Source organism: Adiantum capillus-veneris, chromosome 21 (genome assembly GCF_014529385.1).
Source record: "Adiantum capillus-veneris isolate H3 chromosome 21, ASM1452938v2, whole genome shotgun sequence".
Classification (NCBI taxonomy): Eukaryota; Viridiplantae; Streptophyta; class Polypodiopsida; order Polypodiales; family Pteridaceae; genus Adiantum; species Adiantum capillus-veneris.
The window spans coordinates 65,225,444-65,243,932 of NC_140951.1; the positions used below are offsets into that span (position 1 = coordinate 65,225,444).

General features: G+C 46.2%; 1 protein-coding gene across 3 annotated transcripts in view; it reads right to left on the reverse strand.

Annotated features, from left to right (window-relative positions):
• LOC147431075 (lipid phosphate phosphatase 2-like) overlaps window positions 1-18,489 on the reverse strand; it is a 151,504-nt gene that overhangs the window by 52,337 nt on the left and 80,678 nt on the right. For 2 of the 3 annotated variants that reach the window (XM_086493732.1, XM_086493733.1), the window contains one exon: window positions 2,708-2,976. In XM_086493732.1, the coding sequence (XP_086349858.1) occupies window positions 2,708-2,976 (269 nt within the window). Of the gene's footprint in view, window positions 1-2,707; window positions 2,984-18,489 lie in introns of all 3 variants that reach the window. The other variant, XM_086493734.1, reaches the window with a different exon arrangement.

The window sequence follows — 18,489 nt, forward strand, 5'->3', positions numbered from 1 at the left end:
TATGATAAATTGGGTAGTTAATGTGTTACAAGCCCAGGATGATACTACTGCACTTAAAGATTCCACCGGATCAATTAGTGCTTTACCATTCTCTGAGAGCCATACCATTGTCAATTCTCAGGCCTTCCCCTTGCTACCCTCCCTTCTGTCACACCACACATCCCATCTAGTAGCACATCACACCCACTATCCACCACACTTTCCCATCCTCAAATCACTGCCTCCCTTCCATTCCCTCCTACAGCGCACTCTCCTCTATTCCCTTCTTCCATAGTGCCCTCACCTATCCTCACCGCCGCCACCACAAAGATGGTATGATTGTTACACAGATGCATCATATCAGGATGTTGAGAGACTAGGTGAGACATCTTCGTGCTATGATAGATAGATAATCTCAGGCAGGAGCTTCGTAATGCATTACATAATCTCACACCTGCAGTCAGAACTATGGATGCACCTACTATCAGTATGGTATTTTCCGCTGATCCTGCACTCACAATGATATACTCAGCAGGTGGTCTCAGAGACAACTATAACTACTGCTGAAGATCCTGTTGTTTCTAGTACTTTTGTTGATATATGACATAGTGGATGGGGTCTTCGAAGTTCATCTACTACCACCGGTGCTGCCCCTGAGAGTACACACATGGTAGGTAGCCAGGGCGGTACTGAAACATGGTGAACAAGGTACACCTCAGACAATCGTAACAGATGGGCCTTCCCATACACTCACTGACTCCACCCCACCGGGCTCTACTTCGCCACATTTGACTCTCACCACTGGCTCCTTACCCTTACTATCCCATTTTGGTCACTTCCCTTGCTATCCCTTTCCAGCTCCGCAGGCTCAGCAAGCAATGTCAGGTTCGGCGTCAAGGGTTGCATTTCCATTTCAGATATGCCCGCCGCCTATGGGATTTGGTGCTTACCCGGCCCCATAGTCATGGCCTCAGCTTCCATATCAGTCCTTATATCCCCACCAGTTCCCACCTTCAAATAGTCAGCAGTAGTATTTGCAGATGCCATGCTTCATTTCATTGTATGTACCATACGCCTTGTTTTGGAGAACACTCCATATGTGTTTTGGTTGTTCTCTCATGCCGAAGGTTCACTTACCAAGATGGTGAGTGGTCTTGTGGCGGGGCAACCTGTAGCTGGATTACAATGTCAGCAGTACTGGACAGATAGTTAGTAGTTACAATTGGTCTTGGTTCACACTTGGGCAATCGCTTGGCTTATGGACTAGGGTCGTTGGCGGTCTAGTGGACCAGAGGTGCTCGGCAGGAGACACGGAGGAGTGGTAGCCGAGTCGACACCATAGCTAGCCTATCACTTTTTTGATGTAGCCATTGTATATATTGTAAGGTGGCGTCTTTGAGTGGAGTTAAGTCTTGTGCAGTCTAGCGAACTTGTCTTGGGTCTAGAGTCTAGTCATAGTCACAGCACTCTCCGTGCACGGTTGGAGCCTCGACATCCCCATTACATCTTGTGAAGACTTGGTATCAAGCTGTGTGCGCTGCCAGTCAATATGTACTTGATAGATTGAGAGCAGCTCGGCTCAAGCCTCATACTATCTATTGTACTATATCTACTTCAAGTTCATTGTCTTGCCATTATTTGATTTCAGGTAATCCATCAATCTTTCAGTTTGTCCCATTGATTGGGATTTGTGTGTATTTGCATTGAGGAGCACCCACTTTAGAAAGCACCACATAGTTTCCTGCTACATTTGACATTATTTGAATTTATGGAGCCGCTAAGACCTGTGTTACATGGTTTACCGAGCCGTCCTAGGTGGACCCATGGAAGCGGAATTTCCTCGCCCACTTTTGAGACACAGTCGTGGCTAAGTGATCCAGACCCAGCTTAACAGTAAAATGATAACCTGGGACCAAATTTTGCAGATACACTTCTGACCCAGGGTAACGGTTGGATTTCATCCCATGACCACTTTGACCATCTGAAGTAGAAGCTGTTCAAGTAAGGGCTGTTGCATTTCACCTTGTGTTGTTCATTTAATGTAGGTAGTCTTCCACTGCCCATAGCCAAGATCAATCCCCAAGTTTTGACAAATAGCAGCTTGTTACGTGCTTTGGCTCCGATAATTACTGACAGAGATCCAAGACTACTGCTACAACTCTTTTAAGTGTGACAATCACAATTGCCTTGCCACAAACACTATATAAGCAGGCAGGTTCTCGCTGGAGCTGGGGCATATTCACAACTAGATTGTACTGGAGCTTCTCTACTTTATGCTCAAAAATGTCATTGCAATCCTGGTACAAGCAGGAAAATTATTGTATTGAATGTTGAACTAAAAGTGTAGAAAGTGCCTTAACACAAATAAGAAAGCAGCGCTTATCATCAAGAGCCTACAAGGCGTTCAAGGCTTGCTCAAGTCGTAGTTGTGAAAGCTTGATTGACATACACACCCTGACAAATCTTTTTTGAAGAAATTCACTGGTCACTTTGACAGAATTCTATGGAGAATAAACTCAAAGAAGGAGGTGAACACCGAGCAAACATAACTGTACCAATATCACTATAAAGAATAGTCGACTTCATTATCAAATAATGGCTATGCTACAGTTGATTTTAAAGTTCAGCTCAAACTACAAAGAAAGAAACTCCCATAATTGACGTATGCATCGAACAAACTGACCTGTTCAGTATACAACATAAAAAAGCATAGGAAATAAAAGCTTACAGGAACTACTGGAAGTGGCACCGTACTTGGTTGCAGTGGATACATCAAATCCCCAACCATAGTTTCTCCCACAAAACGATTGAAAGGATAGATAATGTTCAGCACCAAATCAACAATTGCAAGAGTAAGAAGAGCGACCCAATCACGAAGATGGAATCTAAGTAGCTTGTAAGTGGCTCCTCTTAGAGTGCTGATTACCACAATGCCTGGAGGATCGGTACTCGTTCCCATTGTCTCTACACAAATGGGGATATCTACTTCACAACAGCCTGAAAGCTTGTAGCAAAGAATTTCTTATGGGCATCAGAAACCAAAATAACAAAATAAAAGCTCCTTTAATTAAAGGCTTAAGTAAGCCATACATTAAACTCACACGTCGTAAAAAAAACTTTTTGTATGAATACTCCAAAGAGCAAAGAAGGGGGACCTACAGAGAGTGTGGCAAAATCCACATGGGAAGAGAGGAACAACCAGAAAAGATACGATATCAGGACTGACATCCACATCATTTAACTGCACCATTAAAAACCATGCTAACACAAACCATGTGCAAGGCTTGTTCAAACTAAATTTTTAACCCCTACATCACATGTATGATATGCGCCAAGCGCATTGAGACCAAAGCTGAAAGAATCCACACAATTGCCTTTTCACGCTTAAATTACTTTATAATCTTCATACATCAAGTACTGGCATACAAACTACCAAAACTCACCATTGCTCCAACCGTCTTGTGTCAACATGCTCGAATATATTTCAAGACAAGGTTGTACAATTTTGGGCATTTTCCTGATGATTTTATAGTCTGTAATGTTGTTTAGATCCACCTTCCAAGTACTTCCATTTCTGCATTCTTGCTCTCCTTCGCTAGCATGCACGGCCCTCAGTTTTGGGTTTGCCACCCAAACACTTGTGACCAATGGATTTTTCTCACCCCACACCACCCCCCACCCCCCCCCCCCCCCAGCAATTCACCACCTTGGTTCAGTGGATCGCCTTATTGGCCTCTTGTTTGTCTACTATGTCCTCTATTGGCCATTTCTACTAATTATCATCGTTTATGCACTGTGGCTGGATCGCAAGGGTGTACACAAACACGCATTATATATCTTTTCAATACGAAGTGTGGGCCACAAGCAGTTAGTTGCCCAACTGGTCAACCGGGGACAGCAATTGTGACAATTTAGGGCCACCCATCTCTCTTGCGTAGCAGCTCGTGGTAGCATACAAAGATTTTCTATTTAGTCATTGGTTTCAAGTGATTACAAATCACTGGTTTTTAAAACCTCAAAAGCAAAGTGCAAATATTGTCGAGCCTCTTCCTTGATGTACTTAGGATCTCTCTGTATGAGTTTTAAGGGCCATCTCCTCAGGTTTCCGCCTAGATATGGGGACAGAGGACTTGTTTGTGGTTGCACCCGGCCTGGTGAGGTCCCTTTCATGTGTTTCAGTCTTGGTCAATGCCTGTTTTTGTCTGGCCAGGTCACTTGTAGCCCACATATGAGAGGAAGCCATTTTTAGGTGGGGTGTCTCTTCAAATCCCAAATTTATGATGATGCGGCGTTCTTGAGGCGAGTCAAGCAACCAGATGGCACCCGTGATCTCTACATAGGGGAGGGGAGGCACCTCCATCATGGCAAATTGGCAGAGAAGTGTATCCACATCTTGCGGTGAGATTGCGCACATGGCCACATCTCACTGTCACTACACACTTCTCATTTTTATTTTTATTTTGCATTCAGTACCTTTGTACTTTTGTATTCAGACATTGTACTAGTTTCACCACTTTGTATCAGCTGATCTCATAGGTCATTTTGGCCTTTTGAAGACGTTAATATATCATATCATGACGGTCTAGTAGCGGAGCACTTTATACATGCTAGGGATATGCTGATGGAGGTTCTTGCAGTGTTGTTCAATCGTGCCATGTGTGAGGGATTACCTGAGACTTGGAGGTTGTCTACTATTGTGCCTATATTCAAGGCAGGTGATCCTACAGAGCCTGGAAATTACCGCACTATTATGGTTGGACACACACTGGCACGATTGTATGCATCCATTATTGAGCAGCAGTTGAGTAACTGGGCAGAGGGTGAGGGTGTACGGGCAAAGGGACAGGCAGGTTTCAGGAGGGGTTTCTCCACTCTTGACCATATTCTGACACTCAGAGCTATCATTGAGGAGGGCAGGTCACATGGGAGACGGATTTATTGTAGCTTTGTGGATTTCCGCAAAGCATTTGACATGGTACCGAGAGCTCGACTGATGCGCAGACTGCAGGAGATGGGGGTGCCCACAGTGTTGATTTGGGGGATTATGGCTTTATACAGATCAGTGATGGGACATGTACGCACCCCAGAGGGGATATCTGACTTAGTTCACTCCACTATCGGGGTGAAACAGGGTTGCCCATTGTCTCCTACTCTATTTGGTATGTATGTTGATGAGGTGTCTGATTACATTGACAGAGAGGGTGATAGAGGTGCCTAGCTGGCAGGGACGTGGATCCCATTGTTGTTATATGCTGATGATATTGTCTTGATCTCTGACTCACCAGAGGGTATGCAGCGACAGTTGGATGCATTACACAGTTTTGCAGAGGATAGTGGATTGTCTGTAAACCTTGGTAAAACCAAGGTCATGGTGTTTAACACCACACCGCAGTGGATCAGGAGATCGGCACCGACCTTCACGTATGGTCAAGAGATTGTGGAGTATACAGATGCATACACTTACCTTGGGATAGTCTTCACTGGGCCGAGGTTTTCTTTGGGGAGAGCAGCAAAGACTAGACTGACCAGAGCTTATGCGGCCTTGGGAGGCTTGGAGAGGATGTGTTCGCAGGTTCAGTTCCAGGAACCTCGGACAAAGTTATGGCTCTTTGATACTTTAGTAGCCTCAGCTATGATGTATGGGGTACACGTATGGGGACCTTCTGTAGGCCAGGATGGTTGGAGACGTATGGAGAGGCCCTTGGTATCTATGATCTCCCGATTGATTAGAGCCAAGGCCTCCGTACCTCACGCGATCATTCGAGCAGAGCTAGCTGCCCCCCCCATGGAGATTGAGGCGCTTACCAGATCAGTGTCCTTTGTGCACAGCCTATGGGATACTACTAGAGACAGATATGCTAGATTGGCCCTTGAGTCTTCCAAACAGTTAGCTCTACAGGGGGACACTTCATGCTGGTATGCACAGATGACTTCATGGTTTCAGACGCATGGCTTCACCATGGACAGGTTGCCCCCTTTCCAGTATTCTCTTCAGGCACCCTCGCTGTCTCTTACACGGGTGGAGATCACTAGACTCATTCGTCAGGACCTGATCCAGCTCGACACCAGGAGGACATGGATAGAGCCGCCTCAGGAGTTGAGCACGAAGATGGCTTTCTATAGAGAGCATCTTCTCCACCTCACAGGAGATGGGTTTGTGATTCGACCCAGCTACATGGACACACATATGTCTCATGGTTTGCGTTGTGCCATTGGTCAGATACGCACATCCTCACATCAGCTCGAGATTGAGACCGGTAGATTCAGAGGGATACCAGCAGACAGCAGGATATGCCGATTATGCCAGAGAGAGCCAGAGACAGAGTTGCACTACATATGTCATTGCACAGTGTTCTATGAGATACGGGGGCGTTTCCACTGCTTATTCAGAGAGGGTTTTGGTCCTCTATCTAGGGTCATGAGTTATGAGGATCAGAGATGTCTTGGACTATATCTACTTGAGTTACACAGGTATAGAGACACTTTACTGGGGAGAGCTAGAGAGAGGCAGTCCCAGAGACACATTACAGATTTCTTTTCACTAGATATGGGACAGCCAGAGGAGCAGCCACCACTGCAGAGCTCGTCCCACACTCATTCGACCACTACTGGCACTCTCATCGACCGAGCATTGGAGCTACAGAGATACAGACGACCGCGACTGAGGAGAGGAGCTACACAGCATCGACGGAGACTACAACAGAAGATTTGAGCCATACTCTCTCGACATCCAGAGTGCAGATGAGGATGGATCCTCACCATTTCTTCCATCTTTGTTTCACACACTGTTACATCCAGTTTACCGGGTACCTATTGTATCAGCTGCTACACCCACGTAGTTTTAGATTGTAGTAGTAGTAGTAGTATTTTGTTCCACTTCTAGTTCTTTTCTAGTTCTTTTGTACCCAGACATGGTATTAGATTCACTATTTTGTAACTGATTGGTCTCATAGGTCATTTTGGCCTTTTGAAGACGTTAATATAACATTTCATTTCATTTCATTTCTCTCTCTCTCTCTCTCTCTCTCTCTCTCTCTCTCTCTCTCTCTCTCTCTCTCTCTCTCTCTCTCTCTCTCTCTCTCTCTCTCTCTCTCTCTCTCTCTGTTACAGTAAGCAACATCCCGCGTGCTGTGGCGTGAGGGAGCTCTCTCTTTGCAGCAGCACGAGGCTGAAGGCTTCTCTCTCTCTTTGCGGGCATGAACGACTGCTGCTGCCCCTGCTCTTTGCGCGCGTGACAGACACCATGGCGGGCAGCTGAGGCCCCTGCTCTTTGCGCGCGAGAAGGAGACCATGGCGGGCTTCTGATGCCGCCCTAAGGCTCGCGCTCACACTGCCTGAGGCTCGCGCTGCACGTCTGTCCCACGCAATCCTCCGCGTAGGACGTCAAGCTGTTCTACACGTAGCAAGGCCAAGAGTCGCCCCAGCTGTTCTACGCGTAGGAAGTCAAGATCCCCTACGTTTAAGTTTATTTCAATTTTAAGCCCTAAGGTAAAATTTTAAGTCTAAAGAGATTTTAAGCCTTCTCTTTGCGTCCAATTTAAAGCGATTTAAGGCCTTAAGGTAAACTGGTTAAGTTTGCCATACTCTCAGTCCCTCACCCTAGTACCCTAGTACCCTATCCCAGATTTGGGGCTCGGGTTCGATGGACCCGCCTACCGAAGGGGAAGGGCCGGGTGTAGATAGCTACACCACCCAAGAAAAAACAACGGCTACTTTCAAACGGAGAAACAGAGATATTGTTCTATCACCAGGATCCTTACGCGTTGGGAAAACCTCCAGGATACATGATGAGCTACTGATGGAGAAGGTCCAGGTGATGCTCAAATCAGAGCTAAACTATATGAGGGACGACATTAGGAAGGAAATGCACGCGAACACCGAGAGCTACAGGAACTCCATGTATGGAGACATGATGAGAGAACTAAGGAGAGAGATCCGGGGGATACAGAATGAGGAAATTCAGACCATGAAAACGAATTACGAAACCTAATCAAGGCCGAAGTAAATGTAACAGAATGCGTTATGCAAAAGAAACTCGATGAGGCAGTAGCAAATTTTGAAGCATGGAGAACAAATACGGAAAAGCACATGGCGGAAAAAGATGCAATAATCGAGGAGCTAAAAGGAGAACTTGCCGCTTGCAAATCCGCAACTAAGGAGAAGGGAGACAACCAACCTTCGGTGTTGAAGGAGCTCGAGGACATGAAGGACCAGATGAAAGCTCTACGGGAAGGAATGAACAGAAATCGAAAACGGCATCTTCATGGGCGGAACATCTTGTTAAAACACAAGAAAAGGTTGATGAAGCAGAGAAATGGATTGAGGATGCGAAGAAAGGGAAGGCCCAGATGCCTGAGACCACACCTACTTCCACCATTATTAATATGACCATTGAGGAAGAGCAGAAAAGGAAGACTCGGGCTCTGCATGTGCGGGTCACAAGAGTCAAGGACAAAGAGAATGTAGATGAAGAGGTGAGGGAACTGCTACAACGCATGGGCATCACAGAGCCTACTCACACAAGTGCATGGAGAGTGGGCAAGAAAGGAGTCGATGAGAAGGGAAACGTAAAGAATAGGGCACTTATTCTCCGCTTCCCGAATATAGAAATAAGGAAAGAATTTCTAAAGAAGAGGCCAGCTCTTAAGAAAACCGGTATTTTCCTGGGAGATGACCTTACATTGGCACAAGTGGCACATATGCAAGAGTTGATGCCAGAGATCAAGGCAGCAAGAGAAAAGGGGAAAATCGCCTTTTATAGAGGAGGGAAAGTAGTGGTTCTGGAAAAGCGCTCATCATGACGGTGCGAGACCTATGGGGCGACGCTCCGGATAGCGGCGTGGAATTCTAATGGATCATATAGGCTAGATGTAGCTGCCTTTGAAGACAGCTTTAGGGACAGAGACATAGTTTTCTACTCAGAGACACACCAGATACCAGGACAGCTTATGCCACATGTGAAGGGGTATTTATGGGAAACAGCGGGTCGACCAGACTGTTGGGGTATAGGTGTCTGTGCCTTGCCCGGCCGCCTAGAGTCTGGGCGCCCACTGACTTGTATACCTTATACATAGCATAAGTGTATAGGGGGCTGCTCACTCTTTTGAGTCTCCCCACCCATATCTGTGTCGTGTGTCTCCTTCTCTCTCTCTCACTCTCCGTCTGTGGTGCTCCCCGATCCCCTTCAATTGGTATCAGAGCTATGGTGACCGCGGAGAGCACGACGGCTTTGAGAGCTTCGAGACGATAGCTCGCGCAATAGCTCGCTCACTCTCGACGGTGGAGTTCGATCGCGGAGTTTCACGAAGAGCGATTTTAGCTTGAGGAGCATTGTCTTTGGAGCTTAGGAGCTTGGTGTGGTCAAGCTTGGTCGAGGAGGCGGTTGCGGCTTCCTTGGTGAGAGGAGCTTTTGAGCTCAGTGGAGCTCGTTAGAGAAGTGCTCGGCGGAGGAGAGCTTGACATTCGAGTGCTTGGATGCTGTTGTGGCAGAGCTCTTGTGTTGGAGCTTGCATTGAGAGGACATTGCATCACGCAGAGTGGAGCAGAAGCAGGTTCAAGACTGTGTGCAACTCGTTTTTGCCATTTTCGGGCTCTAAAACGCAGTTTTTTGCGTAGCTCCCTCATACAGAGTCAGATCTACATGATCCAGGAGTCTAGGTCAGGGTTTTGGCACGCTCCGGACGCAATGGTGATGTCTATTTGCTGAAATTCTGCTTTGAATTACAGCAGGTACAGCAGCAGGTTTATTTGTGCACTTTCGGGTCCCAAAAACACTGTTTTTGGTATATCTCACACACATGGAGTATTTTCTGCAGCAACCAGCAAATTCATAGGTGTACACAGGTTTTTGGATATGCATTTTTCCAGAGAGCCACTCATGCGAGAGTGAGCTATGTTGCAATGGTCTTGGCGGTTTATGTATGCCATATATGGATTTGTGTATTTGTTTATGGCTGAGATTATTTGACTCCGGCAAGAGCAGGTATGCTCATATGTATGACTTTGTGAGGTGATTCCGGTCGAGTTTATTCCCGGATTGGCCATTGTGGCATGTATTATTGTCTCTTTGAGGTTTACTGTTGAGATTTTGCTCCAGTTACAAAGGAGACTCTGCCAAAATTTTGTCAGATATTTATGCGCGATTGAGTCATATTGACTTGTGATTTTGTGCAAGGTTTTGCACGGTTATTGGTGCAACTTTGCATCAGGTTTTGAGCCATATTTGCAGACTTCTGTTGATGCGATTCGAGCCAGTTTAGGGCTGACTTGTATTGACATTGTGGGAGCTCTATTTTGGAGTGTCTCACAGGTTTTACATTGTGTTTCTGGCCATATTGGTTGACAGTTTTCAGGTGTTGTTGGTGAGGTGGTTTTGCTTTCTAGTTTGCTACATTGTGCTCATGGCAGAGACAAGTGATCGATTAGATTGTGACCTCTCACAGATGCGCATGTTTGATGGGTCAAACTTTGCGGCATGGAGAGTGTATGCTTGACGCATTGACACAGCGAGGGTTGCATCGACCATTGAGTGGTGATGCAGGTAGACCTTCAAACATGTCTGACGATCAGTGGCAGGAGCTAGAGGAGATGGCACTATCTACACTCTCTTTGCACCTTGCGGAATCTGTATATGCTCTTGTTAAGTATGAGACTACTTCGAGAGCACTTTGGCGCAGATTACATGATATGTATGATAGATCTGAGTCATCACGGACTCGTGTGAGACATGTACATTCACGAGCACGCCGACAGGTGACATGTTGGTATTGTGGTCATTCTGAACACGTTAGACGGCGTTGTTTTCGTCGTATGCGACATCGTAGGAGACATGGCAGTCTCAGAGATGTATGTAGTGATGCCATGGACTCAGTTGCTTTGACAGTTGAGGCACATGTAGTGTCGGAGTATACTAGTGACGGGGATGTTACTTTTACCTCGAGCTATGCACGAGATGCTATACATGTGGATAGTGCACTCCCTTCGCAGTGGTTGCTAGACGCAGATGCTATGTTTCATGTCACGACGCATCGTGCATGGTTTTGTAGCTATTCTAGCGGGATGCTTGGCAGTGTACGTTTGACCGATGGATCGGTGCATGCGATAGCAGGTGCAGGAGATGTGAGACTGTCATTACCGAGTGGTGCATCTTACTTGTTACGACATGTGCGCTATATACCAGATTTGACAGTGAGTTTGATCTCGATTGGTCAGCTTAGAGATTGTGGATGTCAGATTTCGCTACGAGAGCGAGATTTTGTGATGCATTTGGGTTCGCTAGTGATTGCGAGAGGTGCCAGGAGTGGTACAAGTTACCCATTGCATGTGGATCATGCGAGAGACGGTGTTGTCTCTGTGATCATGCAGCCAGGTAGAGAGCGAGAGAGCAGGCGAGTCTCTTTTGCTTGTGGGTTGCAGGATGCTTTGCATGGAGTGCAGAGTAGTGAGCTCGTTGTGCACACAATTGGGGCACGGCTTGGGCAGTCACACAGAGAGGTGACAGAGTCAGACATGCATGCTTTGCTAGTGACTGAGCAAAGCAGAGCGTCAGTCGTGCGAGATACTTCTATGCAGGATAGACAGGTAGAGCGGTCTTGCTCTAGTGAGTCACGACAGGAGGACGTTGTGCAAGAGTCTATGCATATGGAGTTAGAGCATGAGAGCTCTAGTGAGTCACAGCAGATTGAGTGGTCATGTTTGTAGTGGATGATTGCAGAGGAGACTGAGATGTCAACGATTATGCAGTCATTCCTTTCTATGCTCGACAGTGAGCATAGGGATATAGTTGTGCAGGATATGTCTTCCAGCAGACACCTAGAGCAGCTGGTTTGCTCTGAGGTTGCAAGACAGGTTGATGCGTCTTTTGCGGACAGTCAGGAGATGCATGTGGCTGACACGCCTTGTCAGTCAGAGATGCCTATTGCCACGGATATATATGTTGATGCATGCTCCGTAGAGCTAGCAGGGCCCGCTAGCATTGCATCGGCATTCGGTGATCTCATGTATGAGATGCTGATCTTGAGACCAGATATCACAGCTGCAGTGGGAGCATTTGCAGTTGGGGTTGTCAGTCGTTTGTTGACTGATGATGGCATAGTGCACGAGGGAGATATGCTGGTATTGCATACATACTTGCAGTACGTGTGCGGTACGTCTGGTGGTGTATGGACTTACACGGGAGCAAGACAGCCGGATACACACGATCACAGCCAGCCAGTGGGCATCGGTTGAGAGTGGTTTTCTCTCACCTTTTGTAGTCTTTAGACTAGGTTCCCTTGCTTAAAGGCACAGTCGCCTTTAAGTGGGAGGTTGTTGGGGTATAGGCGTCTGTGCCTTGCCCGGCCGCCCAGAGTCTGGGCGCCCACTGACTTGTATACCTTATACATAGCATACGTGTATAGGGGGATGCTCACTCTTTTGAGTCTCCCCACCCATATCTGTGTCGTGTGTCTCCTTCTCTCTCTCTCACTCTCCGTCTGTGGTGCTCCCCGATCCCCTTCACAGACGAGAGATCTCTACGAGGTAGCCGGGGTTCAGGAGGAGTAGCAGTCTTATTTAAAGAGGAGTTGAAACCACTACTACAGATTATCAGGAAAGATGAACAAGCAAGGTATATGTGGGTGAGAATGAGAGCCGAGACAGGTAGATTTCTATATATCGCTATATGCTACTTCCCTCCAAGTACATCAGTCTACTCCTCACCTAAAGGATAGTCCCCTTTCTCCATATTGAATAATGACATATGGGAGTTCTCTAGAGATGGAGACATCCTTCTCTTAGGAGACTTTAATGCCAGAACAGCCAACTCTCAAGCACTATTCTATGATACTTCTGAGGAAATGCTCAGAGAAGTGGATTTATCACAGGAGGGGCTTACTAGAAACTCACAGGATAAAGAACACACTGAATATGGGAGACATCTCATGGAGATGGCAACTACCATGGTTTGGCCATACTTAATGGTCTAGAGAATTTTCCTTTATCTGGGGGATTCACATGCTTCCCGCAAAGGCATGGGGCCAGTACAGTGGATTATGTCATGACTTCACCAAGCTTTATTTCTAGTATCGAGGACTTTAAGGTGGGACCCAGACCGGTTGGAATTGCAATGGATCATGCTCTCTTGACCTTATCAATCTCCTTCCAATACAATGCCTCTCAAGTACAAAGGAAGAAGACACACACAAGATATACTTTCACGCCAAAGAGTGATTAAGTCTATGTGGAAAAGATCTATAATAGGATGTGGGCAGCCGAGCCAGTATATACTGTAGAGGAGATTACTTCTCAGCTAACACAGATACTACATGGAGCAGCACAAGAGGCATACCCACATACTCAGCTTGATCAGAAGAGAGGATCTGGGAACATGCCTCAAAAGAGTTGGTACGACGGGGAATGCAGAGAGACGAGAACCCAGGTCCAGAAAGAGCTTACACTTGGGATCATCACATATAAGCAGTCTCGGATTTCTCTTCGGCGTATAGTACGTCACAAGAAAAGGGCATTTTTAGCCAAACTGGAGAAGGATTTATATCAGCTCTTCTTGAGTCAGGACTCACATGAGGCCTGGCGTTTATTTCACGAGCACTCATCGCCTCCGACAATTACTTTCTCTTGAGATTTGGGGTCAATATGTAACATCATTATATATGGTATCTGGACAACCTCCATTACCAGATCCGCTAGAGCCATGCCCAGCTACTAGTACTTTCTTTACTACGGAAATGGTGAAAAAAGCCATTGACAAGATGAAGACAAGAAGAGCATATGATCATGAGGGTTTAGTAGCAGAACATCTGATCCATGCAAGGGATCTACTTTCAGAAGTCCTTGCTCGTCTGTTTAATCGGGTCATGTGTGAAGGATTTCCTGAATCTTGAAAATTATCTACTATCGTACCTATTTTCAAGTCAGGGGATCCTATGATACCCGGGAACTACCGTACCATTATGGTGGGTCACACATTGACCCGACTGAACGCATCCATTCTGGAACAAAAATTGAGTAGATGGGCAGAGAATGAAGGCATAAGGGCAACAGGACAAGCTGGATTCAGGAGGGGTTATTCCACTTTAGATCATATTACGCTCAGAGCCATTATTGAGGAAGGAAGAGCAAGCGGGAAAAGGATGTATTGTTGCTTTGTGGATTTTCGGAAAGCTTTTGATACAGTACCAAGGGCCAGATTGATGCGCAGAATGCAAGAGTTAGGGGTCCCCAAAGAGATTATCTAGGGGATCATGGCCTTATACGGGTCAGTAACTGGTTATGTACGTACTCCAGAAGGGGATTCCGACATTGTTCATTCCACCGTTGGAGTAAAGCAAGGATGCCCATTGTCCCCTACTTTATTTGGTATGTATATAGATGAGGTATCAGATTACATTGATAGAGAGGGTGACAGAGGTGCTCAACTTGCAAGGTCATGGATCCCTTTGTTGTTGTATGCAGATGATATTGTATTGATAGCAGAATCACCAGATGGAATGCAGAGGCAGTTAGATGCATTATATAAATTTGTGGAGGACAGCGAACTGTCGGTAAATTTGGGTAAAACCAAAGTTATGGTGTTTAATACCACATCGCAGTGGGTTAGGAGATCGGCACCTACATTTGCATATGGCCAGGATACAGTAGAGTACACAGATGTATACACATACCTTGGTGTGGTATTTACAGGACCGAAGTTTACTCTTAAGAAAGCAGCGGATGCTAGATTGTCTAGAGCCTCTGCGGCCTTGGGAGGGTTGGAGAGGATGTGTTCACAAGTGCAATTTCAGGAACCACGAACGAAACTTTGGCTCCTTGATACTGTGGTGGCTTCGGCTATGCTTTATGGGGTCCAGATTTGGGGACCATCTGTGGATCAGGATAATTGGAAGTCAATGGAGAGACCTTTGGTATCTATGATTTCCTGAATGATTAGAGCCAAGGCCTCCGTACCACACGCGATTACCCGAGCGGAACTCGCTGCCCCTCCGATAGAAATTGAAGCTCTTACCAGATCAGTGTCCTTTATACATGGTTTGTGGGATACAAATAATTGCCGATATACTAGATTGGCCCTCGAATCCTCTCGACAATTAGCAATGAAAGGAGATACATCATGCTGGTATGCGCAACTGTCCTCGTGGTTTCAGAGACACGGGTTCAGTATGGAAAGATTACCCCCCTTCCAATACTCTCTTGAGGCTCCATCACTGGCAATCACACAAACGGAGATTAATAAAATCATCCGCCAGGATCTTATACAGCTGGACACTAAGAGGACATGGGTAGACCCTACACAAGAATTGGGCACGAAGATGGCCGACTACAAAGAAAACTTCCTACAGCTATCTGAAGATGGTTTTGTGATTCGCCCGAGCTACATGGATACCCACCTGTCTCATGGTTTGAGATGTGCTATTGGTCAGATTCGTACATCCTCACACCAGCTCGAAATTGAATTTGGCAAATTTAGGGGAATCCCACCTGAGAGCAGAATTTGCAAGTTATGCAGAATGGAGCCGGAGACAGAATTACACTACATATACCATTGCACCGTACACTATGAGATAGTGGGCATTTCCATTGCCTATTTAAAGAAGGCTTTGGACCTCTAGATAGAGTCATGCAATACCAAGATCAAAGATGCTTAGGCCTGTACTTACTGGAACTACATCGGCACAGGGATAATCTAATGAGAAGACAAAGAGCACTACAGCCTCAAAGGCAGATCACAGATTTCTTCGGATCAAGAGAAGCAGGAATGGAAGGAGAAGCAAGAGGCCAGCAGCGAGCACAAAGGAGTACCCACATTCATACCAAAGGCACCCTGTAACCGGCCTGTTCCATCCAAAAAGGGCGGTAGACTTTACTTCAAACCTTGATTTAGTTTTCACCCATTATTAGTCGTCTATTTTACCTGCGCTATAGTGACACAAGAGAGGGGACTGACACAAGAGAGGGGACTGGGATACAGATGCTAGAATGCACCTGTATGAGAAGACCTACACCAGATTGGCCCCTAACTTAGGCGCCCCTTTCGGTATTTCTTTATTCTTTATAAGAGGGAATAAATGTTGTGGATCCCTACAAGCTGCCCCGCACAAACTTGGCTGAATTTCAACTGTTCCGGCCTGATTTCGGCAACATAACTGTACTAGGACACTTCACAGTCAGTATTCCCACGCATTGACTGACTTTCCCGACGCATACGGGCACTTTGCAAAACCTGGCGAGAATCTGCAGCACGCTGAATTCTCTGTTTTCGGCCCTGAAAATGCGCCAAATCACCTGTACAACGGTCCCCTTGTGCCCCGAACCTCCTGGGGGTATTAGGGTCCATTTAGGGCCAAAACCCTAAACCTGCAAAAATACACAGCAGGCTGTAATTTACTGTTTCGGGCTCCGTTTCGCGTGCCGGTCGCATCCGTAGCAAGTCCTCGAGCTCCCGCACCAGTAGGGCTACTTGCCCTTTGAATCGGACAAGATTTCTGGCGTGAAACCTCTCCGAATTCACCTGTACCTGCGGGGGAATTAGCCGCTAGCTAATCCAGTACCTGTGCAAGAGGCTCTTGCCTCGGCAATCGCGCATGAACCCACACAACTGTACATTGGTCAAATGAAGAGCCCACTAGAGGGGCATAACATACTGCCAAAGGGGAGAGAGAGGGCAGTGCGTAGCGTGCAGGGCATCACTCCTGGCACCGCACTGTGCATAAGAGGGCAAGCAAGCACTCTATAGCTCTTAACCTGTGACAAAAACTGAAAATGAGGCTCTCCCCCTCCTAAATTCAGCGCCTCTTCTTGTTGCATGAGCCAAGTGCACCAGAAGGTGCCACTTGGCACATTTATAAGCATTTTCCCGTTTCGGGGTTGCCGCCTAAAAATCTCCCAACCGGCTGCCCAGTTGACTTCACGGCAGAGTAAGAAAATGTTCCCTTTGTCATTCCGGAGGTAATGACGTCAACACATTTTCAGGTCCCAAAATAGCAGTTCCCTAAATTTTAGGAGATGCTGCCATTGTATCTTTCTAGGTCATCCGACCCTCATTGTACACTGCGGCCACATCCAGAACTGAAATGTAGCCTCTGTAGCAAAGGATTCCACTTTGGCTAGTCAATGACCCCACTTGGCTAACCATAGTCCTTGTCCAACCTTAGTGCCTTCTTGCCCTCAGGCCTAGACTCCCACTGGACAGTTCCACACTAGCTATGCAATGCAGGGCAGTTAGATTTCCCGAGGGGTGTTTCCAAAAAATGAAAGTAAATAGATAATAAGAAAGAAATCAACAAAAAGGATAGATAGTAGTCACACGCTGGTGACATACCCCCCTCTTGAAATCTCAAACGTCCTCGTTTGCATCTATGTCGTTCATGCTCCTAGTCAACACTGATGTATTCAACACCTGTCGACACATATACGACACATACATGCTCATTGTCAACCCTGGTGTATTTAACACCTCGTCGACTCATGTATTGCCTGCGTGTGAACCCTGTCCCAATGACATAGTGGTAGCTGCGCACTCTGCCATTGCTTTGAGTCACTAACTTTCCAATGACAAAATGGTAGCTACACATTTTGCCACTGTATTATAGTGCACGTTGAATCCCATAACACTTTCGAGCATACCCAAACCGACAGTTTAAGAATGCAGTTACACATGTACTCTTCAATAGAAGCAATCACTGTATCCTTGACAAAGTGACAAGAAATACTCACTTCTATAGCACTAACCAAACTTTTGGACATTCCATAAGAGCAATTGCCAAACTGACAATCTGTACAGCTCTAGCATTCATGTAACAGGTATTTGATTTGAGCTCACTTTAAATACCATGTACATCATTTGTTTCAGAAGCCATTGTCACACTGACAATCCATTTAGCTTTGAAACTCAAGGGGTCAAGGTAGGTTGCAAATCGAAGGCTTCCAGGTAAAGTGATAACACAGTTGGTGACTCTGCAAGTTCACCTTCTTCCATCCACTTAGCATCCATTGGTGGATAGTTTCTGAACTTTACCAAGTAACGCCTAGCAACCTTGCCTTTCACTTTCCTTTCTTTGTGTGCCAAAATCTGTTCATGGACCAAGATCTCGTCCAGTTCCTCGACATCTGGTGATCTTCAGCTGGCATATCTTCTGGCACATCACCCACATAGGGACTGAGAAGACTCACATGAAACGCATTGCGAATCTTCCAACTCTCAGGCAATTTCAGCCTATATGCAACATCACTGATTATGTCGCACACTTGAAAAGGCCCATAGTAACGCATGTTGAGCTTTAGAAATAGTCTTTCCTTGCCCTTCATGTTCTTTAACCTTGCCTTTTCAAAGCGTAAAAGCACCCAATCACCAAGTGAATATACCACTTCACGACGGTGACGATCAGCTGCTTTCTTTTGCTTTGCCTGAGTCCTTTCTAAGGCCACTTTGACCTTCTTGGTACATTTTATCCATGTCCTGAACATACTTATCTGCTTCAAATATCTTGTCCTTTGTATGCAGTATGGGAGGAACTT